This window comes from Podarcis cretensis (genome assembly GCF_951804945.1).
Source record: "Podarcis cretensis genome assembly, chromosome: 17".
In the NCBI taxonomy this organism is placed as follows: Eukaryota; Metazoa; Chordata; class Lepidosauria; order Squamata; family Lacertidae; genus Podarcis; species Podarcis cretensis.
Window position 1 is genome coordinate 42009726 of NC_137187.1, and position 27581 is coordinate 42037306.

General features: G+C 52.4%; 2 protein-coding genes across 5 annotated transcripts in view; one reads left to right on the forward strand and one right to left on the reverse strand.

Annotated features, from left to right (window-relative positions):
* The first annotated feature begins 1480 nt into the window (after window positions 1-1480).
* ARAF (A-Raf proto-oncogene, serine/threonine kinase) lies at window positions 1481-20676 on the forward strand. 2 transcript variants are annotated; one of them, XM_079958709.1, is made up of 16 exons: window positions 1481-1545; window positions 6412-6650; window positions 8511-8617; window positions 10363-10465; window positions 11019-11173; window positions 11282-11386; window positions 12092-12242; window positions 13325-13352; window positions 14116-14270; window positions 15176-15378; window positions 15462-15638; window positions 16151-16197; window positions 16488-16606; window positions 16767-16898; window positions 17132-17266; window positions 18298-20676. In XM_079958709.1, the coding sequence occupies exons 2-16, from the start codon at window positions 6420-6422 to the stop codon at window positions 18436-18438; spliced, it is 1989 nt and encodes a 662-aa protein (XP_079814835.1). In that variant the 5' UTR covers window positions 1481-1545; window positions 6412-6419; the 3' UTR covers window positions 18439-20676. The 2 variants fall into 2 exon arrangements, with proteins under 2 accessions (XP_079814835.1, XP_079814834.1); XM_079958708.1 differs by lacking the exon at window positions 1481-1545 and having other exon boundaries at window positions 5789-6650.
* Window positions 20677-21798: 1122 nt separating this feature from the next.
* The window catches only part of SYN1 (synapsin I), a 116053-nt gene continuing 110270 nt past the window's right edge, over window positions 21799-27581 (reverse strand). For 2 of the 3 annotated variants that reach the window (XM_079958701.1, XM_079958703.1), the window contains exons 11-13: window positions 26356-26419; window positions 25374-26049; window positions 21799-23762 (exon numbers count right to left, since the gene is read on the reverse strand). In XM_079958701.1, coding sequence (XP_079814827.1) covers window positions 23627-23762; window positions 25374-26049; window positions 26356-26419 — 876 coding nt within the window. In that variant the 3' untranslated portion in view covers window positions 21799-23626. The remainder of the gene's footprint in view (window positions 23763-25373; window positions 26050-26355; window positions 26420-27581) is intronic. The other variant, XM_079958702.1, reaches the window with a different exon arrangement.

The window sequence follows — 27581 nt, forward strand, 5'->3', positions numbered from 1 at the left end:
CACAGCTGTCCATGGAGGTGCAGGTCAATTCTGTGTCCAGGGCAGCTGTCTACCAGCTCCATCTGGTACGCAGGCGGAGACCCTCCCTGCTCGCTGTCTGTCTCGCCAGAGTAGTGCATGCCCTGGTTATCTCCCGCTTGGACTACTGCAATGCAAGGTTATAAATGCAAATATTGGAAGGGGGAAGGCAGGTGGGAGGGAGAGATTTGCAATAGAACGACTGTGGGTGGTGGAAAGGGACACACTCCCATGGGTACTTCTCTGCTCCAAATGACCTCCGCCCCCAAGTCTGCCTCTGACTGGGTGCCGAGGACAACTAAAATGAAATAGGCATCCCTTTTATGAGCTGCTTGCATCTTTTCCACAGGTTTCTGGCAGCTCTTTGTCAGAAACGTAACGCGGGGCTTAGATGGACATTTGCTCTGGTCCAGCAGGACTCTTCTTTTGCCCTTGAACCGCCAATGCTGTCGTTTCAGCACCGGAACTGAACTAGCTTGCAACTCATTGTGATTTTTTCTTCCTGGTCTATGTATCGTGCCTGGTAGTGCCATTGTACAGAGGTTGATGATAGGATATCTTTTTACATTCTTTGTTAGTCCGTAACATGGTCAGTGGGTGAGCTGAAGTGATTTGTTCTGCTACCAGCTGCATTTACTAACAGTGTGTTGGCTTCGGTTGCGTATATATAGATGCATGGTTCTGCCATTTGGCAGCGTGGTAAGCTATTTATCATCATCGTCGTGGTCCCGGTGGTCTGGTTTTGCAATGCCCAGGTGGCATTATATGCTGAATTACTGGGGCCCACCCACGCCATCCTAGCCCCATGCCAGGGCGACTCTCGGGTCTGGCACGAAGCCTTGCAGGTGCCTGCAAACCCCTTTTGGCACAGCTGCATCTTCATGCCCCCCAACCCTGATGTTAGATGGGTGTGGCTTTGCCACGGGCGTAGCCAGGATATTTGTGGATGGGGCAGGCTTTTGTTAGGGGTGCACCAAGGGGGTGCAGAGTGGGCAGCTGCCCCCCATTAAGCAAAACAAAATACGTAACTTACTGACCAATCACGTCGGTTCTGCCCCCCCCGCAACAGAAGTCCCCCCCCCAACAAAGTCCTGACCCCATGGGGGGCTGCCTTTTGTTAGGTGGACACACAACCTAAGATTTGTACTGAATTTTACTGATTCAGTTGCCCCCCCCCCCCAAGGGCTTGGCCAGCCTGGCGGCGCAGGCCAAGCGGGGGAGGCTTGGTGTGTAGTCTGAGATGGGGCTCGTCTGCCCGGGAAGGGAGCCCATCTCGGAGAAGGAAGACTCCGATCCTAAAACTCCGCTGCCTTCTTTGGGAGAAGAGGAGGCTGCGGAGGGACTGGATGACCCTCGGGGGTCCCTTCCACCCACACCCTTCCGGCGAAGGAGGAGTTAAGCCCCTTCCCCGCCCCGCCCCCAGGGAGTTCCCTCCTCGGCTTGCGACGTCAGCGCCCGGGCCCCGCCCTCCTCGGAGGCTCGGACAAGATGGCGGCGGCGGCGGCGGCGGCGGCTTCGCGGCGGCAGGTAGGACGTTCCCTTCCTGGCTCGGGCGGCGGCGGGGCGGCGGGGCGGCGGGGCCTCGGTTCCCAGGACAGGCGCCCCCCCGCGTTCCGGGGAGCGCGCGGGCCCCTTTCCCCTGCGGAGGGCGGCGTCGGGGCAGGTGAATGGGGGGCCCCCTCCCCGCGGCCCGGCATGCTGCCCGGCTGGCCTGGGGCTGGCCTGGGGCTTGGCGGGGCTGGAGCCGCCTCTCCTCCAGGGGCAGCCCGGAGGCCAGCCACAAATGGCCAAGGGAGCGGGAGCAAGCAGAGACCCGTGGTCCTGCCCCCCCCCCCGCCAGCCTCGGCTCCTACCTTTCCCTGGCTGGGTTTAGGCCCACGCCGACCTCTGCCTCCGCTGGGATGAATGCTGGTGGCCTGGGCCTGGGCTTCCTGGCATGAGGGGTCCCTCTCACCCCAGGCTGCCACCCCCGCTGCATGTGGACGCAGCTGCATTTCATGCAGAAAGTGTGCGGGGGGGGGGGATGTGATGCTTTCCAGATATTGTCAGACACCAACTCCCCTCAGCCCCAGCCAGCACAGCCAGTGGTCGGGACAATTGGCAGCTGTAGTCCACCTCTCTGGGAGGCAACATATTGGCTGCCTGTGGACTACAGGATCAAGACTGACAGTTACCTGCAAGAGATATTTTCTTTCTTCATAGTCCTTGCCCTAAAATCAACTGGCGTTTCCTCTCCAAATTAGAGATCCCAATATAGCAATTGCCCTTGTTCCAAAAGCAGTGGCATTTTTGGTGTTAGACAAGAGACCCCTGTATAAAGAGGCAGTTGCATCTTAGACACACTAAGCAGTTGTGATGCAGCTTTGTTGTTGTGTGTGTGTGGGGGGGGGGTTGTCAGCAATGCAGCAGGTGCATTCATGAGACGCAGCTTTTTGAGCAGTGGCTTCCAAGGTTTCGATAAAACTTCAAAAGCAAGTTATAGAAGTAAGCAGCGTCTTACCAGTTTCACTTTTATTTATTTTTTAAAAATAATATTTATTAAGAGTTTAAAGATTACAAAAAGAAAGAAAAAGAATTAAACAGATCAATATAATACAATACAAAAACAGAAACAAAAACACTACATAAAACATTGAATTAACAAAACAAAACAAGAACAATTAAAAACACTTCCAATATTTTCAAGCTTATCTTTCATTCACTTGTTTCATTGACTTCCTCACGCCTCCCTTTTTGTATTCCACTTCAATTAACTGTTTCAGCAACTCCTTTCCATCTTCCTCTGTTTTCTGTCCTGTAATTAATCTTAACATATTCTAACCTTGTTTTTTCCCTTTAATACATTAACAGTCTATCTGTACCTAGTTCCTTATAACATTTCTGTCAAAGCCATATAACTTCATTCCACCATTTTTCTAAAGCTCATTAATTTTACAATATTTCTGTAAATAATCTTTAAATTTTTTCCAATCTTCTTCCACCGACTCTTCTCCCTGGTCTCGGATTCTGCCAGTCATTTCCGCCAATTCCATATAGTCCATCAACTTCATCTGCCATTCTTCCCGGGTGGGTAAATCTTGTGTCTTCCAATACTTCGCGATGAGTATTTTTGCTGCTGTTGTTGCATACATAAAGAAAGTTCTGTCCTTCTTTGGCACCAATTGGCCGACCATGCCCAGGAGAAAGGCCTCTGGTTTCTTCAGGAAGGTATATTTAAATACCTTTTTCATTTCATTATAGATCATCTCCCAGAATGTCTTAATCCTTGGGCATGTCCACCAAAGGTGAAAGAATGTACCTTCAGTCTCATTACATTTCCAACATTTATTTTCGGGCAAATGGTAAATTTTTGCAAGCTTGACTGGTGTCATGTACCACCTGTAGATCATTTTCATTAAGTTTTCTCTTAGGGCATTACATGCCGTAAATTTCATACCAGTTTCACTTTTAGTCAGGTAGTGATAGTGTTATTCCTGCAAGCTTTTGCAGAATTTCATGATAAATAAATTGAGGTTCGATAATAAATAAATTCGTTCAAATAAATTCAAGATCTGCAGGTGTCCTCTAGCCTACTCTGAAAGAAGTTGTATTTCAAGGTCAAGGGATCCCAGAGCCAGCTTCATTTTAGCTGCTACATCCTCACTTCACAAGTCTTGTAATAATCCCAGTTCCCAGCTGCAAACCTGTGTCGTGTGTTTTCTGTTTCAATATTGGGACAGTAGCAGCATGATGCGCCTAATGCCTGTGATTAATTGGCGCCTGAGTGACGGAAGTGCTAATTTATTTCTTTCAAAAGAACACACTCCTTGTGAACAAGCCTCCCACACTAGCCTCTGAGGTCTATCAGAGAACAGTTTGACAGCCAAGTGGGGAGGGTCGGGGACACCCCGTTATTCTGATGGAAGGTAGCCTGCTGTTGCCGGAGCTGTAATGACGGTGTAGCTGCAGAGTGGAGCTTGCAGCCACCAAGACTCCCTGAGGGTGGACCTGAAGCAAGCTGATACTGGCAACTCCAGGAAGCCCCAATGTTTATTCTCTCTCCACACCCCCCCCCAAAAAAAACTGGAACTGAGCAGATGAAATTATCCAGGGTACAGCTGCTCAAATGTCAAGTTCTCGCTGCTCCAGGGTACTATTCCTGCTCAAACATTATTGCACAAAAAGGAGGAGGAAAAGCTTGTTTGCTGTCACTTGACTTTGGTTTTTCTCCTCACTTTGCTGGTAGCATTCAGCATCTTCAGGCCCTTCATGGTGATTGGCTGTGTGCATGGGGTTCGTGAAAAGCTGCAAATGACTTGGGCAAAGGAAGGGTAAGCTTGCAAGGGGTAGCTAATGCCGCAGAAGACAGAATTGGAATTCAAAATGACCTTAACAGATGGGAGAACTGGGTGCAAGCTAACAAAATGAATTTCAATAGGGACAAATATAAGCTGCTGCAGTTAGGCAGGACAAACCAGATGCACAAATATAGGATGGGGGATACCTGGCTTACTAGCAGTACATGTGAAAAGGATCTGGGGGTCCTAGTAGACCACATGCTTAACATGAGTCAACAGGGTGATGCAGCAGCATAAAAGGCTAATACTATTTTAGGCTTCATCAACAGAAGTCTAGTGTCCAGATCAAGGGAAGTAATAGTACCACTCTATTCTGCCTTCGTCAGACAAACACCTGGAATACTATGTCCAATTCTGGGCACCACAATTTAAGAAGGTTGTTGACAAGCTGGAACGTGTGCAGAGGAGGGCAACCAAGATGATCAAGGATAAAAAAACCAAGCCTTATGAGGAATGGTTGAAGGAGCTGGGTATGTTTAGCCTGGAGAAGAGGAGACTGAGAGGAGATATGATAGCCATCTTCAAATATCTTAAGGGCTGTCACATGGAGGAGGGAGCAAGCTTGTTTTCTCCTGCTCTGGAGCGTAGAACTCGAATGGCTTCAAGTTGCAAGAAAGGAGATTCCGACTCAACATCAGGAAGAACTTTCTGGCTGTAAGGGCTGTTTGACAGTGGAATGGTCTCCCTTGGGAGGGTGGGGACTCTCCTTCCTTGGAGGGTTTTAAGCAGAGGTTGGATGGCCATCTGTCATGGATGCTTTAGCTGAGATTACTGCTTGGCAGGGGGTTGGACTAGATGACCCTCAGGGTCCCTTCCAACTCTACAATTCTATGGCCCCCATAGGCCTCTGAGCAAAAGAACATCATGTAATTAAATAATGGTTAGGTGATTTTATGTGACAGAAACTTCTCTTTAGAACAGGAGTGGGGAATTTTGGCCATTCCAGTTTTCCCTGACGCCTGCCTTGGGAGGGTGGAGGTAGTGGGCTCATGGGAAAGTTTTGCTTAGCTGGGAGGTTGGCGTGGCTTGGAAGTAGATATGGCTGTTTGGCTTTAGAACCAAGGCAGGGTTAAGGATGCTTAGAAACTCACAGGATTGGCTTGTGCTGCAAGGGGTGAGGGAAGTCTTTTGTGGTGAAGTCAAATGCATAGCAGATGGGGATTGTGAAATTAGATAGTGAAATTTCAGGATAACGGAGGCTGAGCCTTCTCAGACCCCTGTCGTTCCCAAAGTTGCAATCTTCCAATGCTTTTTTAGCAAAACAAAATTGGCTGTTGTGGGGTTTGCATGAGTCTACCTCTCTATGGTAAATGGCACTGGCATGTTCAGCAAAATGTACTATGCAGCACAGGAGCAGAAAATGCATTATAGGAACAACATTTACATGTGTGTTTTCAAGCACGAAAACATTTCTTTGGTGAAACTTGGTGCTGTGAGAAGACCAGGTATTTGCTAATACTCTTGCCACCCTGGAGCTGCTTACACTTTAATTCAGAATGCAGTTACTCTCCTCTATATCAAAAGAGAATGTGCTTCTCTTAAGCTGGGAACACAATAAGAAAATGTCCTCTGTTAACATGACTTGTCAGGGTGCAAACGAAGTGTTGTCTTCCTGACTAGCTCAGCACTGTGTGAACACACGCTCCACAACAACAGCTCCACAACAACAGCTCCACAACAACAGTCATGCGAGGGATGACCCCCCAAAGCGGGGGGGGGGGGGCTCTTTCACATAAAGGAAGTCTTGTTTCAAAACAAGTTAACATATAAAGTGATCACAGTGAGCTTGTTACCTGCTGCCAGCGATATGCTTTTCTAGGAGATTGCGTCAGACAATCATGAGGGGTTAGGAAACTGCTGTTGGTTTGAAAGCTAAATCTGGGAGCCTGTGGGCGCCAGCTTCATGTGCTGGGTAGCAGATTGTGCTCCATATGAAAATTCTGTGGGTGTGCACTTCTGTCTGTTCTTTTATATTTGTTGCTAAAGAGCATGCATACTGTGACAGGGACCTGGAGGTCACCCCTTTCGTTTGCCTCTGGTATCTTCCTCCTTGCAGGCCCCTGGATGAGGCGCAGCCAGAACTCCTTCTGCGGCACACTCACGAATGGCTTCTCCTCCTCCTCCTCCTCTCCAGACCCCGGCCCTTCAGGTGGGGGTGGGAGGGGAGACCTCCTGCCTCTCTCCCACAGCATGACGACGATGCTTGCCTCTCGCAGGAAAAGGCTCGGAGGCAGAGCCATGGCCGAGGCTCGGAGCACCATCAAGGTGGACCTCCCCAATCAACAGCGCACAGTGGTGAGCAAGACTTTCTGGCCATGAGAGGCTGTGTGTGCCTGGCGAGGCAGCGGGTGGGCGAACCTGTGGTCCTGCAGGTGTTGTTCTTGGACCGCCGGCAGCACAGCCAACAGTCAGGGATGAGGATGAGTCCAGCAAGAGGAGCACAGGTTTCCCAGGCCCCCTTCTTGCTTTAGGGCAGCCGTCTTTCATTGCTGGATCACAACCCAAAACTGGGTCAAGCACTGACCTAAAGTGCGCCACAGTTTAGGGCAACAGAATCGCCATTCTTTTCATGTTTGTTTCCTTTTTTTAAGAGAAGGAAAGCGATGGAGGTAGAGAGAGAGAGAGCAGGAAAAGAGCAGAAAGGGGGAGGAACAGAAAAACAAAGAGAAGGCATGAAAGTGAGGAAGGAAGACATGCATGGTAAAAAAAAGAAAAAGATAAATAAAAGTAGGTCCCGTTGTTTGCAAGTTGGGTTTCCAGGTAAATTTTGCTGGTTTGTTGTGATTTTGTTTGTTTGTTTAATCATCTGCTTTTGCTGTATTTTCATTGCATTCTGGTGTTGGTTGGTTTTTAATGTGCTTGAGGAGTTCAGTTTTGAACTATAAAGGCAGAGTATAAATATTCATACTAAATACATAATCCTGGGTTTGGAAAGGTTGAGGACTACTGCCTTGGGAACATCTGTATTGAAAAGTGGGATTTTATTTATTATTTATTTATTTATTTAAAATAGATGTAATTAGGGTTCTTTAATAAATCTCCAAGTTGTGTTTTTTTATTCCCATTTTATAGGTGGGAGAACTGAGGCTGGGACTGACCATGTAGTGAGTTCAGATATCCTGAAGAGTTCCTAATTGGACTATCATATCATAGAAGGGTATTCAACACTAATCTTACTCAAAGCAGACCCACTGAAGTTAATGGACATGACTACTCTAAGTTCACTAATTTCAGTGGGGTTCCTTGGAGTAGGACTTAGCTGAATATGTGTGTACACTATATTTTTAAAGCACATCCCACTCCCCAAGAATTATGGGTACTTTAGTTTGCTGAAAGTTGCTAAGAGTTGTAATTCTGTGAGGTGGTAGAGCCCAAAACTTTTTGGGTCTAGGCCTCAGAGGCCGCCATGACTGGATTTTAACCAAAGATGGAACATCTGTCAAAGACTATCAGAAATTCCAACAAGTGTTCTTGCATTCTAAAAAACTATTTCTTGTCATCTTTCAAAAGAATATCATTCTGTGCCAGCTGTCAAACGGTACAGAAAATTGAAAACAAATGCTGAGATGATATATAGCAGCGCATCAGATATGGCTCATGTTTGATAATAAAAGCCGCAGAGGAGGATTTAGAGTTGGTTCAGGGGCGGAGGATTTGTTGAAACCAGTTACCACGGATCCTAATTGACCTGTTGCCATGTAGTAAGTCTCAAAGCAAGCAGGCAGGTGCCAAACCAAGGATCAGAGCCAGAAAAATTGTGTTGCTCAGCCAAGTCCCCAGGAAGCCTAATGACAGGCCTTCTTTTCAGGAGAGCCCAGTGGCCAGTCCAGGGCCTGAGAGTTCTTGCCCCAGGAAGATGCTCAAAGCTGCATCTTACAGCTTGCCACATGGGGCCAGTGGCACCCAGAACCAAAGGATCCTGCTTCTTGCCCCGATACTAACCAGATTGCTCTAAGTCCTGGCAATCTATTCTATTCTATACCTGTCCATATTGGGCCTTCTTCAGACTAATGGGAGGAAGGCAGAGACAGAGTGGAGTTCAAAGCTGCATGTTGAGAACAGTGTCTGTAAGGTCAGTTCAGCACCATCTCCCTCTTCACCCAACTGTCTATATCCTGTCTTGCACACACCAATTGCTTCCCTCCTTCCTCTCAGGTGACTGTCCGGCCGGGTACAACTGTCTACAGCTCCCTAGACAAGGCCCTGAAGGTCCGTGGGCTCAACCAGGACTGCTGTGTGGTCTACAGGAAAAAGAGTGATGGGTGAGTGGCTCCTGTCAGGGAGAGGAGGTGGCTGCTGAGGTTGGCCGGGGAAGCAAGGGAAGGCAGGCAGGGAGCTGAGGGTCCTCAACCTGACTGGGTATAGGAAAGAGCAAACGAAATATAGCACACTGTACCCAAGGCCTGCCCTATCCACACGCAGAAATTCTGCATTATGGGTGTCCAGATCTGAAGTTTTACATGCATCTAGTCTGTCATCCAAAGCAGTCCATCTCTGGAGGCCAGTGTAGATCGAGGTCAGCAGCAGGGAAGGCTGTTGCCTTCACGCCCTTGTGGCAGAATCTCAGAAGCATCACCCTGGCCCTTTTCGAAAACAAGAGGCTGGACTAGATGAACCCGGAGGTCTAGTCTTCCCCAACCTGGCGTGCCCCCCTTCCTGATGCTTTGGACTACAAGTCCCATCAGCCCCAGCTATGATCAACCCAGCTATAATGGCTGTGGCTGGTGGGCGTTGTTGTCCAAAGCGTATGGAAGAGCATCCCAGGTTGAGGAAGGCAGCATTAGGAGTTCTGTCGTGTGCATCTCCTGCAAACCTGCCAGGAAGCCCATCCAGCTGGACAGGGGTCTGGATGCAGTTACTTAGCTTTGTTTTGTTTTTTAATGATGTGCTGTACCTTTTGATCTTTTTTTCCCAATCGAAATGTTTTACACAGTTGGAGCTTACACATGAACTTGCAAAGGCTTTCCAGGTCTCCGCAGACAGACACACTGGTGGGGCTGCAGCCATAGAGGAAGCCCACCCAGTCAGAGCTCGCAGGCCCTTGTGTCCTCCAAAGCTCTCTTGCCCAATTCCCTGTCTTCTCTCTCCATTTGCTCTGAAAAGATGAGCAAGCAACCCTTTCCGGAAAAGAAAAGGCTTTAGACCAGAAGGGGTTCTGCGAGTTCCTGCACAGGATGCTTGCAGAGCTCAGGTGGGACAGCCTGCTGCCTTAGTGGTAGCATGCCAGACTCATTCCCACCCTTAGCAGTGCAACAGGTTTGTGGGTTGCCTTTTTCACCTGGGAAGGGAGTGGGTGGACTGGCAAAGGAGAGCTCTCAGGTGGGGCAGAAGGTGAGTACCATTTCCTGTGGGTTGGAATCCAATTTGAAATGGACTGTGGCTTTTCAAGCCCAGAGGAATGCCAATTCACGTACCCTTCTGCACGGTCCCCTTCCTCAGCCTGCCCCCAAAAGCTACACCAGTGTCTTCTAGGGTCCATGCAAAGTTTCAATCCCAGCTGATTTGACAGCTTCCCCTTTCTACACAGAATCTGGCTCTAAACATGCTGAAGGTTTTGTTGCCTGAGCTGTTGGAATATTTTTAAATGTTCGTTCCCTGCTCTGCCCACCAGTGGTGGATGCTTCATTGCCCCAAGCCCAGTGCAGAGCAGAGGTGGAAAGATTGCTGTGCAAGGACTCCCTCAGGAACGAGGGAATGGGATGGTCTGAGACCATCACCTTTGTGTCCATCTTCCCCACTATGGAAAATGGCTGATTTCTTGCGTCTTACAGCGTTGCATTGTGTTAGGTGTTGCAGTATATTAACCTGGTGTGTGTGTGGTGGTTAGCATTAGCAGTAGACTTGGAACTCACCAGAGTGGGGAGAAATTTCATGGGGTTTGTCCCCCCCCCCCCCCCCGTGCAGTTGATCAGCTGCAGCAGCATTGTGGCTGTCTCTAGGGAGGAGCTGCAGTAGATGGCAGGCTTTGGGTCACAGCTGCATATATATGTGTTGATTCTCTCTGTAGGCGAAAGACCATCACAGATTGGGAGACGGACCTGGTCAACCTGGAGGGGGCCGAGCTCTCTGTGGAAGTCTTGGAGGACCTGCCGCTTACTATGCACAACTTTGTGAGTCACAGGAGGCCCTCCAGCAGCATGTTTCCTTGCCAGCACACACAAACACAGACACACCCCAAGCCCTTTGGACACCCAGCTGCCCCTTCCCCACTCCAGAGCATCATGCGGCCACTTCCCCCAGCCTGGTGCCCTCAAAGATGTTCTGGGCTGCAACACGCCCCCCCCCCCAGCCCTCAGCCAGCATGCTCACCAGTGAGGGACGCTGGGAGTTGTAGTCCAAAACACCCCGGTGGGCACCTGAATGGGGAACGTTTCCCTACAGGAATGCCCTAGACCCAGAGGCTGCCCTGCCTGTGCAGTGGAATCGCACAGCAGAACTGTCCCCCCTGGAGCAAAGGCTTGGAAATCCAGGCCACACCTGTTACACCGAAGGGGCGTGTTTTCTGCATGCGGGCGACTTGGGCTCCTTTGGCCAGCCTTGCTGGGTGTCCAGGCAGCGTGTTGACAGACACACACACAGGCATATTGGGAACGCTCCGTTCCCCAACTCCCCTTGCGCTTCTCCTCCCCTTCCTCTGACCTGGACCTTCTTTCTTCTGGGCAGGTGCGGAAGACCTACTTCAATTTGGTCTTCTGCGATTTCTGCCTTAAGTTCCTCTTCCATGGCTTCCGCTGCCAGACTTGTGGCTACAAGTTCCACGAGCACTGCAGCAGCCGAGTGCCTACGGTCTGCTTGGACCTGGCCACTTCGCATAAGCCGTGAGTATCCCCTTTCCCCACAACCCCCTCCCCCTGGTTGGAGCACCTGCTTCAGGCCCTGTTCCCCTTGTATCCAGTCTTAACAACCCGTTTCTCCTTTTCATGTAGTGTTTACAGCCATGATCCGGGGCAGCACCCTCCTTTCTGGCAGGACAGTGTCCCGACTACCCCAGTGCAGCCGAGTCACGAACCAGAGACCCCTCAAGCTGTTGGGTAAGAGTCTTACTCGCTCCCCACCTGTGCAAGGGATCGTGATCTAGAAATAGCCGCCAGCAGCAACATGGACCCACGGAGGAGCAGAGTCGGGCACCAGGCTAAATCTGCCACTCACAGCGCATATGATGCAAGACCATCCCTGTTGCATTATTGTGCAGGAGACATTTGAACTGGAAGCATTAAGCTATCACCCACCCAGGTTGTTGTGTCCTCCCAGTGCTGTAGTTCATGTTCTGCATGTCAAAGGTTCTAGATTCAATTCCAGGCATCCCCAGGAAGGACTAGAAAAGAGAGCATTCAGAAAACCTGGGTAGTCTTTGTTGGCTAGATGGGCTCTGTGGCCTGACTATATAAGGCAGTTTTCTTTGCTCTTCAAGGAAAGCTTGATTTTTGTTTTAAAAAGCAGGGGAGATAAGTTTCTAGTCCTTAAGTATGGGGGACTAGTCCTTAAATATAGAAAAGCATACCCGCACTCTGAGAGGAGAGCAGCTGTAGCCACTATGTCCAGGGCAGAACTATCAAGCAATGACTTGTGCTTGATAAACTCAAGCAAAAGTCACTTTGCCTCTTCTTTTTAAGTATAAATCTGCTGTTAGACCTGATTATCCTCTGTGCGCCTGAACTGCTGGAGGGTTAGTGTGCCCCCCCCCCAGCTTGGATGCCATGTCATCCCTTCCTCCTCCTCCTCCTCTTCTCTTGCAGCCCAAGAAAGCCGCCCCCCTTCAGCCCAGATGCCTTTGGCTTCCTCAGCCTCCATGGGGGTGGGCAGCAGCTCCAACGGCACCGCTCAACCTCCACCCCAAATGTCCACATGGTCAGTACCACCAGCCCCGTGGACAGTGGCATGCTTGAGGTGAGGCACTTTGCTGTGGGGGGAGGAGAACTTCACTCTGAAGTTTCTGTCCTGGCTCATTGGTAGAGCACATATTTGACCTTGGGGGGCGGGACCCCTCACACGCCAGGTGTTGGCCTTTTGCTCCACTTTTGCATCTGGGGTGGCTCAGGCAGTAAGCGGGAGACTCTAAATGTCAGGGTGGTGGGTTTGAGCCCCACCTTGGGCAAAGGATTCCTGCGTTGCAGAGGGTTGCACTAGATGGGCCTCCTGCCCCTTCCAAGTCTACCCTTCTCTTGCTTTTGTTTGTTACTATGTGAGGCGTTTTAGTGCCTTTATGTTGTAAACCACCCTGTGACCCTCAGACGAAGGGCAGCATAGGAATTTAATAAATAATAACCAGGACTCTCCCCACTGGCATTCAGAGATGTAGCCCCGGCCGTATGCACAGCAGTGCCCACGAAGCGACAGAGCTACACTTCCCAGGTGGCCCTTAAACTGGATTTAGAGCAGTCTTTAAATACACAGAGGAGAAATGCCATAAGTGATCTGAGGTTTTGTGTGTGTGTGAGAGAGTCTCCCAGGTCAGGAGCAAATGTAACCTAGGGGAAGATTCTGTCCCAGCCTGGAATAATACTGATGGGTTGGTCGTTGATGGTGGGCTAGTTCTTACAGAGGTGCTAAATCTGTATTGCAGGGGGTTGGACTAGATGACCCTCGGGGTCCCTTCCAGCTCTACAATTCTATGATTCTGTGTACCATTTCAGACACCAGGTCTGATGGAATGCTTCTCCATGCAAACAAACAAACAAACAAACAAACGAACGAATGAATCTCTGCACAGAGAAAACTAGTGTGCCGGGGGAAGCCAGGCTAGAACACCTCTCTGAGGTGCTGGTTTTATCTGTGAATGGATGGGGCGGCAGAAGGAGTTGTGCGGAAAAGCATTCAGTCATGTGAGCACTCTGAAAAAGTTGAGAGCTGCCCCCAAATCCCCCCGGAGAAAGGGAAGGGGCTGGCAGACCCCTCTCTCTGCCCCAACGCTTTCTTCTCCAGAGATGCCTGCCTGCAGAGCTGTTCATCTTCTGCCTTTTCTCTTCCAGCTCCTAAGCAGGAATCACAACACAGAGGGTGAGTGTCTGCTGGGAATGGGGAAGGTTGGTGGGAGTGGGCAGGGGCAGCCCGGAGGAGGAGGAGAGGGAGCCAGGACAGAGATCTCCCAGGGCAGCGCTGATTGGGGGCGCCATGGGGAGAGGTACCAGCTAGGACTAGCACAGGGGGGATGGACCAGTGCTAGAGGATCCTTAGTGGGGGACAGGAAAGGCCCCCTCCTGCCAGAGATGCTGCCCGTCAGAGGAGGCAGGCCTGGCCAAGATGACAGACTGGCCTGACGGTTCCAGAGAGGTTGGGCCCCCACTGTTCCCTCAGCACGGGTGCCATGCTCAGTTCCCGCTCCACAGATCCATGGGCGGGGGAACCGGGGCTCCCTCAGATGTTGCTGGACTCCCACCATCCCTGACCGCCGGGTGTTCTGGCTGCAGCTGATGGGAATTGTAGTCCTGCCCCATAGGGAAGGTGAGTCACCCTGCTGGGAAAGGCGAAGCCCGTGGCCACCGCCACGTCCGGTGGCAGCAGATTCTATATAAGTTGCCTGTGCTCCTCGTGAAGAAGAGGAGGCCTCTTCCTTTTGTCAGTCCTGAAGCGCCAGTCAGTCCGTTTCCTTGGTGACCCTCCAATCTGCCCTCCCTCTCTCCACACACCGCATTTTGTTTTACCCACCTTTATCAGAACTCTGCATTTGGAAGCCCCCAAGCACTTTGTAAGGAAATGGTCTCCTGTCCGCCTGCTTGTGAGGGAGCACCCTGCAGTAAGCCCACCCTCCTTCTCGCCACAGGCCCAGGTGCGCTTGAGCCGCCTCCTTGCACCCCGCCGGCTCCCCCCGTTTCCAGCATGGCTGCTGTTTCGTCTGGCCGACGCTCCCCCCACCCCAAGTCCCCTGGCGAGTCCCCCAGGGAGCGCAAGGCCCCTGCCGAAGACAAGAAGAAACCTGTGAGTGGTGGGGGGTGGCACTTTGACGTGGGGCTAATGGACGTGCCGTGGGCACTTCAAAGGGCTACCAAATGTTCTTATTGTGAGGCAAGAGAATGAACTTCGTTGCCGTGACGGAAGGTGACCCCAGATCAGTGGCTCTCAGAGGGTCTGGTGCGCCCCCCTGGTGTGGCAGGAGAGGGGGCCGAGGGTGGAGGGAAGATTCAAGGACACTCAAAGAAGCATTTAAACATTTCAGTGTAGTATATGGTATCAAAATATATTTTGGGGGCTTTACAGCCAGAAACAGCACCCCCGCCTCTCTTCAAGAGCATTGGCTCGTCTTCCGCAGTGCTCCATAACATATTGTTGTGAACAGGGATTTTCAACTCTGACAAATATGAGAGATGAAAACAGAGAAGGGCTTCCTTGGGTTGATGAGGAGATGAGGGTTAGTTTGTTTTAAATTAGAGCTACTATAAATGGGACTCCCTGGCAAAAGGAAGCTCACAGCTCTCACTGAATTTGTGTATATACTTAAGGAGAGGCATATTTATAACTATATTTTTGGAAGGATTCACGTTCTTCTGCAACTTGCACTGCTTTATACTTCCTGGATGCCCCAAGTTATAAATTCTGTGTTATAAATCAAGCAGTCCAAGGAGTTGCTTCTTTTTGTTTCCCCGTGTATTTCTAATCAATAAAAAAATATTCAGTGTGGGGTGAGCAAATGTTTATTCTGAAAGTGTGCCCGAGGGGAAACAGTTTGGGAACCACTGCTGTCAGGAAACGTGTGGCTAAGCTGCGGGGGCAGAGAGGTTTTGGTGTGTTAAGGGGCTCGGGGGGGGGGGGGGAGCAGGGCCTCCTTGTGGAAAGGCTTGACCCTCTTTCGCCCTGTCCCCTGGCCTGCCTTTGCCTCCCTGCAGAAATCCCTGGGCTACCGGGACTCCAGCTATTACTGGGAAGTCTGCCATACCGAGGTGACAATGCTGAAGCGCATAGGCGCTGGGTCATTTGGCACTGTCTTCCGGGGCCGCTGGTACGGGGATGTGGCGGTCAAGATCCTGAAGGTCACCAACCCCACCAGCGAGCAGGTGCAGGCCTTCAAGAACGAGATGCAGGTGCTCAGGTAAGCAGGGACCTGTGGGGAGGGGAAGGCAGCCCGGTTGTGATGCTGGCCAGGAGGCCTCTGACGCCGGCCTCTCCTTGCAGGAAGACGCGCCACGTGAACATCCTGCTCTTCATGGGCTTCATGACCCGCCCCAGCTTTGCCATCATCACCCAGTGGTGCGAAGGCAGCAGCCTGTACCAGCACCTGCATGTGCAAGAAACCCCCCTGGAGATGGTGCAGCGCATTGACGTGGCCCGGCAGACGGCCCAGGGCATGGCGTGAGTGTGCAGGCCGGGGAATCTCCCGAGTCAGAGGCAGGGTGGCTTCTGGAGTACGGCAGAGAAGGCTGCTGCCTTCCTGCCCTGGATGGCACCCTTGCCCTGATGCGGGATTTGTGCTGCAAGAGGGGTCTACAGCCAGGGAACTTTTACCAGCCCCTCTGGGCAACCTCTGGGGCACTGCCAGCAGCGGGTGGAGCCAGAGGCAAAAGCTGGCAGAGCAAGGGGGGCCGGCTTTACCTTTGTACCAGAGGCAGATTTCTCTGCTCACTCACTTGGTGCTCTGCATCCTCCCCTGGGCAAGTGAGAGGTATTAGGAATTCTGAACTAGGGCAGCCAGATATGGGAAACGAAAAATATACATTGTTTGGGAACAGCCCTCGATGGCTCCAGTTCTCCCTCCCTCTGAGCATGCTGGCACGTGAGAGGCAGGTGTGGTGCCCTTCCGAATGAGCTTGCAAGCCAAGGATGCTGATAAACTATCTCACTCCATCTCTCTCTCGTTCTCCCAGTTATCTGCATGCTAAGAACATAATCCACCGGGACCTCAAATCCAACAGTATCCTTCCCTTCCACCTCGCCTTTTGTGGCAGGGAGTTTGGCTGCCCCACGGGGCTCCCTGATGGGTGTTGCAGTGGACAGGGGAGCGGGGGTTGTGCTGGTTTGACCTGCATGGCTGGAGGGAGTTTCCAAATTGGCAGGTGCCCGCTAGTAAAAGGGAGGTTTTCAGCAAGGAGCTTGGGGGTAGGATAGTTCTGTAGCTCAGCCCTCCCTGCTCTGGGGCAAATGGAGCGGCAGGTCCCGCCAGGCAGAATCCCACACAACGCTCCTTCACCCGACTGCCCTCAGACATCTTCCTGCACGAAGGCTTGACCGTGAAGATTGGCGACTTTGGCCTTGCCACCGTGAAGACGCGCTGGAGCAGCTCGCAGCAGGTGGAGCAGCCCAGTGGCTCCATACTTTGGATGGTGAGCTTTTGCCAAGGGTGGGGGCTGCTTCTGGCTGGAATTGGGGCAGGGGGAAGTTGTGAAGCCAGAGGAGAAAAGGGGTTGGGGTGAAGCAGCAGTATCCCCACCCCCACCCCGTCCCAGCAGACTTTAATGCCTGCCCTCTCTGGGCCTCCCACAGGCCCCTGAGGTGATCCGAATGCAAGACCCCAACCCCTACAGCTTCCAGTCAGATGTCTACTCCTATGGAGTTGTTCTCTACGAGCTGCTCTCCGGGACCCTCCCCTACAGCCACATCAACAACCGGGACCAGGTAAGGACAGAAGACGTGTTTGGGGGGGCTGGCCAAGAAACCCTCCCAACACTCTCCCCAGGTTTGTCTCACTCCTTATTCAGGATGGCCCATCAAACGCGCCCAAAGGGAAGAGGTTTATCCAGAGCTGTTGGCGGTTCTGACTGGGCTTAAAGAGGTGGGGGAAAGGGGGGCCTTGTATCCCAAGAGGGTCCTTTCTTTTTGTAATGTGTGGTTTATTTCCCTCCTTCCAGATTATATTCATGGTTGGCCGGGGGTACCTTTCCCCTGACCTAAGCAAGGTCCCCAGCAATTGCCCCAAGGCCATGCGCAGGCTGATGGGTGACTGCCTTAAATTCAAGCGTGAAGAGAGACCCCTCTTTCCTCAGGTGAGTCTGTAGGCAGATACAGGCATGGACGTGCGCGCTGACTGACAGATCGTCACATTTGTATCCCACCTTCTGAGAACCTCAAGGAACTTTACTTAAAAGTATTAAACCCGAGGAACTAATTCTTCAGCCAACGTCGCCATGTTTTATGGCTCCCATAGAATTGCTGCGTGCGCTCAGCACATCTGTTTAACAACGAAGTACACATAGTGGTTTTAAAGAGAGAGTCCTAAGGTTCAAACTGCTTTAGAACCACAAGTCAGAAAATATAGGTACTGGTAAGGATCCTCCAGGAAAATGGCAAGGAAATTTGCACATACTCAGATGCACCCTTACCTGCTCCTGACACACATACTTCTTTTCTTTCTTTCTTTCTTTCTTTCTTCCTTCCTTCCTTCCTTCCTTCCTTCCTTCCTTCCTTCCTTCCTTCCTTCCTTCCATTAGCTTTTAGTTTGGAGAGCCTCCGTTTGTTTGCATTTAATAATAATCCTGCAAAACGCAGGCATGTTTCCTATACAAATTGGGCAAATCAAGATCTGCGTGTACTACTTTCGTTTGCAAATGTCATTCTGCTTTGGCTAGTTATGAAAAGTGGGAAGGAGCTACACATTGAAGCATAAGCACAGCAAATCCTGAGGTGGCCATGTTGGTGTCATCTGAGGTTGCCTACAATTTCAAAGCAGGGCTGGTAAGTCTCTGGCTGTGCAGCTGCTGAACTACAACCCCATCATCCCTGACCACCAGCCGGGTTCACTGGGGCTGATGGGAGCCAGTTCCGAAACATTCAGAGGGATGCAGCTCACACCCCATTGCTTTGAAGACCAGCATTGCAGCAATAAGGGCCAGATACGTGCTTGCAACAAAACAAAATGCCAAAGTCGAGTACCTGCATGGGCCCTGAGACACTCTGCAGTTCCTCACACTGCTGATTTAGGCCTAAACCCCCACAGTCCAGAACCTGGGCTTGCTAAGGTAGTGTCTGGTGGGGAGGGGCACAGTTCTGGTCTGATCTCCATTTCCCATTCTTCCAGATTTTGGCCTCCATTGAGTCGCTCCAACGTTCTTTGCCCAAGATCGAGCGCAGTGCCTCTGAGCCCACCCTCCATCGGGTGGGTCATAACGAAGAGCTGACTCCCTTCGCTTTCCCCGCTGCCTTGCGGCTCCACAGCTAGCGTGGCGAGACTGGAACTGCTGCCAAAGGTCACGTCCCCCTCGAGGCCAGTGTGCAACTCGCGGCCCTCCCTGGGGGGACAGAGGAGCTGTCAGTGCCCGGAGGGCAGCTGCATCCCTGGCATCCGTGTGTATCGCCCAGGTCTATGTGCAGAGAGACGCTGGGGCTGGGGTGTCCACCTGGATTTCACTCTCACTCCAAAGCCTGCAGTCCTACTAGGGGGTCGCCAAAGCAGGAAACACATTGAAACATCCCTGCTCTGCAATGACTTTGGCTTCATTGTCCCCAGGTGTATTCTTTTATGGGGCTTATCCTGTTTCCAGGATGTTGTAGGTTTCATTTGTTTGTTTGCTTGGGAACTTCAGTAGGAGAGGAAAAGCATGGGGGGGGGGGGGTGAAAGAAGGATGGTGGTCTGTGGAAAAGGAGCTGGAGATGGTGTAATAAAAAAGGCTAAGCCCTATCTGAATGATGTCCTCCTCCCTCTGTCCAGGCCTGCCAAACCACAACCTACCTACCTGAGCTGCATCACAGGAGGCTTGCTGTTCTGCTGGCTTGTGGAGAGTCAGTTTCCTTTACACAAAAGGGGGCATGTATCTAGACCTCAAGGACTCCTGGAACTCAGAGGAAGGTGGGATGGCAGCCCTTCTGACAGTTCAGGTGGACACACTCTTCCTCACATCATCCCTCTGGTTTCCAGTTGTCTCACCTGTGTGCACACACCCATATACATGCAGCAAAGGACATGGGGTTGCGATGGTTGTTCTGCATGGCAATCTACCCATAAAGCTGCACATCAGCCCCATAAATGCAGGGGTGACGTGGACACTGCCTTGTGCTTCCCAGGCATGCGCAAGGCTAGAGCTCTGGTACGCTGCAGCTTTGGCAGCCAGGAGTGCCATATCTTCAGAGGAGCCCCTGAGAACGATCTCTCTCTGCCTTTGACTTGCAAACGAATTGCCTGGGTACTGAAAGTCATGAGAGGAAACTATGTAGGGAGTGGGGGCAGATTTTGGGATAGCTCAGCTGGTACAGCATGAGACTGAATCTCAAGGTTGAGGGTTTGAGTCCCGCCTTCTAACTCTATGGTTCTAAAGTGGGGGGGGGTACCTTGGTCCTCCCAGGTGCTCTTGGGCTCCCAATCAGTGCCAGCCAGCATGGTCCACAGTCACAAATTCCAGAGGGCCACCGGTCCCCCCCCCCCCAGTGCCAAAGGGTGCCCAAGTGCTTTTGTAAAGTGACCCCCAAGCAGTGGGGGAATTGAATACCATAGCTGTGCCCATGGTGGTTTGCCTCTGTGTGCCCACATTCGACATGAAGCATTTCCCTCCCAGGCTTCCTGACTTTCCTCGGCGTGTGGCTGTGAGGTCAGCTCAAAGTCTTGGGTGCCAGGAAACAGCGTAGGTGGATACTGATGCCCCAAAGGAACTGAGGGACCCCTCAAGCAGGGAAGGGGATTGCTGTACGGAGGGCGGGGGTTGCTTTTCGGCAAATGGTTGCAGGTTCCCCAAGCCGCAGCCTCGGCGCTTTGGGGAAGGGGCCACGACTCAGGGGTAGAGCATATCCAGGTCACGGGCTCAACCCCAGCATTTCCAAGTGGGGCTGCCTGAAACCCTGGAGAGAACCCTGGAGAGGTCAGTGGGGGGAATCTGAGATAGCTGGACCAGTGGTCTGACTGGGAGGCTCCCCTTGATCCGCTTTGGAGCATCTCTTTCCCCTCTGGGCCAGCAAACCAGTTGCAGAGGAGAAGTCAGATGGGTAGATAGTCAGCGGACCAGATTCACTCTTAAGTTTTTAATCCAGGTCATTGCTGCACATCACCAGCATTGCCCAGAACTTCTAAAAAGCACCTCTCCATGGGGTAGAAAGTCAGCATCTGGGCTGCTGGGGTTAGGAGACTTACAAATACCTGACTCTGGAGGTTAAGAACGATAAATGGCACAGTAAGCCCTGTGTTTTATTGTGGGCCTCTTCCTGGAGCCAGGGACTAAAATCAACAGGAAAAGCCATCCTCTTTATCGTGTGGGTGAAACTGTACTTTTGCTTTATAACCCCAGCTACCTGAGCTCTAGAATATGTTCATATCTCAAATTGTGAACATCTCTCCCTGCCCCCGATCTTCTTTTTAATAGATAGATAGACTTTAACTTAATGTGTTTAATGAATGCTTATGATTCAGATTTAAAAGATTGTAAGTGAAGGTTTTAACATGTTTGTATTAAACTCAAGATTTCATTTTAAGCCTGGTTATGTTTTTTTCAGAGACACAATAACTGATTTTTAAAAAAACCCACATCCAATCTGTTTTGGATTTTTTCCAAAAAACATTTTTTAACTATCAGAACAGATACACAGGCCCCATTCACTCATAACAAAACGTAGCTTTAGATTGAGTAGCGAGTGTGGCTTGTTGGGGAGAAACAGGCTGCAGCCCCCGTTTTGGAGGCAACAGGAGTTCAAGGCAACCTGCTTATCCTGCGCTCACCAGGAAAGGAGCAGAGCCATTGGCCAGGGGGCAGCAGCACACGGCTTGCTCCCAGTAAACCATGGCAAGCCAAAAGCTCTGGCTCACGGCGTGTGAACACAACTGTGGACAGGCATCCCTGCAGGTAGGTGGGATAGTAGTATGGGGGTGGTGGTTTCGACCAGCGGGTGCCATTTGCAGTCACTGAAAACACCTTGGGCCATCCCTTGGAAACAGGGCAGAATCTCTTATTCCAGAGGTACTTTTCGCCCCTTTGTCCCACACCTCCAATAATACACAAATTTCTTCTTATCATTTCTCCAGTTTAATATCTTGGTACATATATAACTCTTTCTCTGCATAATATATATATATATTTATATATATCTTTCTATTGGTTTCTTTCCAGCCACAAAATGTGTGCATTTTTTCAGCAGGTTTGAGGGTGTTTGTTTTTTTATATTTATATAATATATTTATTTTTGTCTTTTACACCACTGATCCATTGAAACTTTGATCCACACAGAGACAGAATCACAGCAATAGGAAAGGCCTCTATCCCCATGGGAAGAGTGTGGGAAAGGGGGTGCACTTTCCAGACAAGAATAAATAACAAAGATATAACAAGTTAGCACTTTAAATTGCCCTCCCCAGATTCCTTGAGTGGGGAAGAAGGAGCATCTGCCTGGGGAGAAGAGGTTGAGGGAGAGAAAAGGGGTGCATTACGCAGGGGCTGCCTGGACACCCCTTTAGTCTTCTCCCTCCCCAACCCTGGCAATAGGTTGCAAACACAGCTCAAAGCGTCATGTCACAACACGTCTACAACACGCGACTTTGCAGCTACCAGACCATCACGCGTTGAGTGGCATTCCCTCTCCCCGCCCCAGTGTTTCGTTTCAGTGTTTTTTTCAAAGGGGGGCAGGGGGCAGGCGACACAACTTTAGAGGAAAAGGGAATCACAAAAATATAGTGGGGAGTTTCTCTCTTGAGTTTATGTACAAATAGGGAGTGGGAGGAATCAAGCTCTGGGTTTTGAACATTGAATAAAAAACGCCCCCTCAAATGTCCAATGGGTGCTCGTCTTTCAGCCACTGACCCAAGATGGCGAAAGCATCCCTTGGCTACAGCGGCAGTAGTATGGCTGTTCTCTGAGAAGGTCGGATCCATGAGTGGGGATGAGGGACTATGGCCAGGCGGGGAGTGGGGTTAACAAATCTGGGTTCGAGTTAGAAGTGAGGAGAAACCTACTAAACATCTGGACTCCCATGAGAAGTGGCGGGCTCTCCTTCCTTGGAAGGCCGCCTGTCAGGGACGCTCTGGCTGAGATTCCTGCATTGCGGGGAATTGGGCTAGAGGACCCTTGGCGCCTGCCCAGCTCTACCATGCTGTGATTTGACGCTCTCTCCCCATCGGTGGCCGGCTGGCCCTCCAATCCACAGGGGCAGTGGATCAGAGCATAGGCCAGCATCCAGCTCAGACCAGAAGGGAGAGCACGGCTGGTCCTGCCCACTGCCTGGAAGCTCCCTGGCAACAAGTGGACCTCAAACCACAACAGTCATGGGAACACTGCAATTAGGGGTAGAGAGGGGTAGGTAGGTAAACTGGGTTTAAGGCTTGCCAAGTATTCTGTTCCCAAGGGAAGGAAGGTGGGGGGAGGCTGCCAATCGCTAAGGGGTCTGTGTGAAAGGGGGGGGGACCTGTAGCCGAGGTGGTGGTGGTTGGCAGCTGGGGAAGCTACCAAGAGGGACACTGGGTGGGTTGGAGGGGAGCGCATTGGCGCTAGGTTGGCTTATTCACAAACAGCAACACAAACACCTTTGTGGCCACAAACACAGACATGGCCCAGGAGGGGTCCCCTCCCTCGTGCTATGTACAGAGATCCCCGGAGACCCCTCTCCTCTCCTCTGGGGACGCCCCCGCCCCCACCAGCATCGGGGCTAGGAGAAGAGAGCCGGGCAGAGTTTGCATATTCATGTTAGAAGAGACGTGGACTTGAGAAATCTCCAGCCTTGGGTTCAAGGAGGACTCCAAGGAATGCAGGCAGGGAGATGCGCACTGCCAGGGGGTGTGCTGGGAAGCATTAATTGTGGGGGGTGGGGTGGGCTCCTCTTCATGGGGAGGAGGCAGCAAAGCATACGGAGAATTGGTTTGATGAAACAGGGAGCTGGGACAAATTGAGTTTGGGTGGGGGATTCATCGGCAATTTTTTTTATCGGAGGCTCCCTCTGCAGGAAAGTGGAGCTCTTGAAATTGATTTAGGGTGGGGTGGGAAAATATTTCAGAATCCAGCTTTGCAGACGATAGACTTGTGAGATGTATAGAATTATTTTCAAAAATGACTCCACAGTCTGAAGCATCACTGGACACACAAAGCCCTGCCATTCATTTGGCCCCGATCCATTCTGGCAGGTATGGTGACCTTTCAGGCTGGCTTTCCAGCCAGAGACGTAGCCAGGGGTCTGCCAGTTTGGCTCCTGCCATGGGCGCTACTTCGGAGCGGCCAGGAGCTCCCCCCTCACCTGCGCCAGGGAGCCAGGCGCCCCTCTCTTGCCAAGGGCTCCCTCGCTGGCTCCCCCCAGCCCCCCCCCGATTCTCCCCGGCCCAAGACGGACAAATGGCAGGGGCTTGCGCGTCCCTTGCGGCAGGAGCGAGGAAGGGGAGAGGGGGGCAGGGGGCGCGGGGGGGTCCGGGGGGGGGTCCGGGGTCCCAGCGTGGAGGGGGAGTCTCTCAGTCGGAGAAGAGGCTGGCGAAGCTCTGTCGGAGGCTGCGGATGCTCTCAGCTCGCACTTCGTCCTGACTAAGGCTCCCCCGCGGCACCGGCGCCTCTGCAAGGGGGAAGGTATTGGTCAGAGACTGGGATTTGCTACGGGGCAGCGAGGGAGGGGTGGGGGGCAGGAAAGAGGGGAGGGGGAAAGGGGGAGGAGAGGCGGAGAGATGAGAAACACACTATTAATATCAGGCCAGGCAAGAGAAACTTGCGTCTTCGAGAAATGCAGGGGGGGGTGAGGGGCAGGGAGAGAGACAGAGGGGGGGGGGTTGCGTTTGGGAAGCATCCCCCCTCCTTCCTGGGAGAGTGAAGGAAACAAGCACCGCGCGCTGAAGGAGGCACGTGGGGGGGATGCAGTTCTCTGCGCCCCCCGCACCTCCCGCCCCCCTCGAAACTACAAGGGCCAAGGACGGCATGTCCAGCAGGGGGAAGCAGAGAGCAGGGAATGGCCTCCGGCTCCGCGAAACGGAGCAGTCCTTCGAGGGAGGTGAATTCTCAGGCGCATCCCTCTAATTCGGATGCAAGGTTTCTCCAGGTCAAGGGGTGTGTGTGTTTTTGCAGCTTTTCCAATTTCAAGTAGAACCTGTTGCCTTCAGAAACGTGAGAGGAAGCCCCAGGCCTGCTGGCTTTGTTAAGGGATGCACTAGATGTGCAAGGAAACATTTTTGGCAGGAAGTCAGGCTGGAGGGGGTGGAGAGGTGGGGTGTCCCCTGAAACCCCAAGTGCTCAGCTCTCTGGGTTTGTCTGCTGCCCTGGTCCCAGCAGCCTCTTCACCCTCTTTTATCTTTTGTGATCCCTGGGGTCAAGTAACAGTCAGATTATGTGATGACACCACGGGCATACCCCCCAGGATTTACTGGGGCGGGGGCAGAACTGAGTTATCTGTGGCACAATTGGTCAGTTAAGTATTTTTATTTATTTGCTTGATTTAGGGGGGACAGCTGCCCCCCAGCTAGGCCCATGGATGGCACCACACAGCCAATCAAATTTAGCTATTGTCATTACAAAGCCAGGGCACTACTTCCCTCACTCTGAACAGGCAAACACTTTCACCTTCGTTCGGCTGGAGGGCTGGAGGCGTCCTTTTCACACGCAGCTCAAGTGTTCATGAAAAGCACCCACCTACCCTGGTTTTAACTTAACCTAATGCAAACACCACTGCTGAAAACTCCATCAGGCCTGAGCTATGCACTTGGCTTCCTAAAGTTGATTTTCAGAAGCAAAATCTGAAATTCAACATGGACAATGTTAATTCTGAAATGTCACATTTTGAACAAATCATTATTTGAAAGCAGTGTTGCTCTTTAGCAGGGTGAACAGGGGAACCTAGTGACTCAGTTCTGTTTCAGGGGTGTGATGGCTTTCCATCTGGAGCTTCCTTGCTCTCACTGACAGCAAAGGAAAGCTTGGAGAAGTGCTGTTCCCAGGAGCCCTGGAGGCTTGTGAGAGGGTAGCTGGGAAGGGCTTCCTGTGGGCAAGTGAGCTTTCATTCCCAGCCCCCCCGCCCCGCCACTCCATTCTCTCTCATCTTTGTGCAATTCCCCATAGCACCTGAGAAGCTGGCCCCCACTGCCCCCCCCAGCATCCTGCCAAGTCACCACACCCAGCTGCCCCCCCCAGCTAAGCCGGCAACACAGGAAAGGAGCCATGACTGCTTCCAGCTGCCCCTCCCGCCCTCCCCAAGGAGCCCCGGAGTCCACCGCTTACTTCAGCTGGGGCTGGGGGGGAGGCAGGTCCTGGCTGGGTTTCTGGGCCACTTGTGGTTTGCCTTGGCTTGGTGGAGGGCGGCCGCCTTGCTGCCCGGGCCCCCCGGGGCCCTGCCCCTGAGTGCTAGGCCTTGGCTGCTGGGTTGTGGGAGGTGCTGGGCGCTGCTGCTGTGCTCCTGCCCCCGGAGGGCGCTGCTGAGGTGGGCCCCCCTGGCTGCCCTGCCGTGGATGTTGCCGTGGTTGACCTCCAGCTGCTGGGGGGCGCTGTTGTGGCGGCGGCTGCTGCTGCTGTGGCCCTGGGGGCCCCCCGGAGGTTGCCTTGGGTGGGCCTGCTCCCCCAGGCCGCTGCTGCTGCTGCTGCTGCTGAGGGGACCCTTGTTGCCACGGCTGCTGCCCGCCTCCGCTGGGGCTCGGACCCCTCTGGGGCTGGGGGGACTGTGGTGCGGATGGCGGGCCCTGCTGGCGAGGCTGCTGGGCCCCCGGGCCGGGCTGGCGTTGCCCCGCCGGGCGCTGCTGTGCCTGCGGCGGAGGCTGGTGGGTGGTGGGGCTGGGCAGGCGCTGGCCCATTGGGGGGCCCCCTGGCTGAGGGGAGAGGCCCGAGAGCTGCTGGCCTTGCGGGGGAGGGCGCTGCTGAGAAGGAGGGCGCTGGGAGCCCGGAGGCGGGTGCTGTGGGCCTCCTGGCAGGAGAGAGAAGGAGAGAGAAGAAACCTGTCACGACTGAAATGAGTCCTCAGAAATCCCAACCCAGTGATTACGCACACACAGAAGGCTTCTGGTAAGGAGAGCCACAACTTCCCAAGTGAAGCAGACTCCCTGGGGCGGTGGTGGGTTCTTGCAGGGGGTTGGATGAGACGACCCCCGGGGTCCCTCCAGCTCTACGATTCTAGGATTCTAAGCCTCTCCCCCCAGCTCCAGACTTATGAGCCCTTCTGCACCCTCGTGTGAGCCCCAGTTCCCTGGCCTTCTTGATGTTGGGTCCTTACCCTGTGGCGGGGGTCTCTGCTGGGCTGGAGGGCCTTGTCGCTGCCCAACTGGAGCTGGCTGAGCCTGAGGACAGAACCAAAGTGAAAGATTAATGGCAGGGAATGGTCAGAACCACATTCCCATCTTCTTCTCTCAGAGGCTGGACATTTCCATACCTTCTGGCCCAGCTGGTGCCATTCTCCATGTGTATTTCGCCAATCATCACCTGCCCAAGAGGCAAGCTTCTCAAGCAGGGCTGGAGGAGCCTGATGGCCTCCCAACATTGTGAAGATGACAGCTCCCACCACTGCCACTGTGGTCTTAGTCTTGTTCCTGGCTGTGAATCCTTCCCTAGCATGCCCATGGGGCTGCTCACGCCCAGCACCGTCTGGGGATGCCCACCTGACCAAGCACACCAAGAGAAGAGACATGGGCAGGTGGGTCCCATGGGACTTCTGCTCCATTGGATCTCCTGGGTAGGCCCCCATCAGCAAGTGGAGCAGAACACAGAACATCCCATAATCGGGGAAAGAGCCAAGGGAGACACCTTTCCCCTCTCTCTTGTTTTTGTAAAATACGAAGAAGCTGCTCTTCTATGGAGTCAGAACAGCCTCTCCCCAGAATGGTGCCACAGCACTGCCCTTTGCCTGCCCAGTGCCCTTGAACCCTGGCCACGCTGGCTGATGCTGGGCAACATCTGGAGAGCACCAAGTTGGGAAATACTGAGGTGGAGCAACCATCTACTTGTTGGTCACAAAGTGTGGAGGAGAGTCAGAGAGCAAGATGTGGTTTTCTCCACTTTTCCTAATAGCAGAACTTAAGGCACTCCACTGAGCCTGAGGGGCCACATGGCTCAGCCAGGGAAGGGTTTACAGCAGGAATGGAGGAACCAGGTGCTCTCCAGTTGTGAAGACCACAACTGCCTCGTCCCCAACCATTGGGCATGAAGACTGGGGCCGAGAAGAGCTAGAGTCCATCAGCATCTGGTGGTCTCCACGCCAGCGCCCCCATCCTGCAGCCAAGCAGTGCTTCTCAGCTACTTGAGTCCCCCTCACTCAATAGGGTGACAAAGGTTGTGTACACACCTAACCTTTGAAAAGCACAGGACTTTTGTTTCTTCACATAGCACTTTTGAACACAGCAGTTTGCAGTTGTGCACTCCTGTGTGCGATAACATTATATAAAGCAACAGTGACTTCCATGTTGTCTGCACACAAAGGTGGGCATATTTCTAACTAGTGTGCAA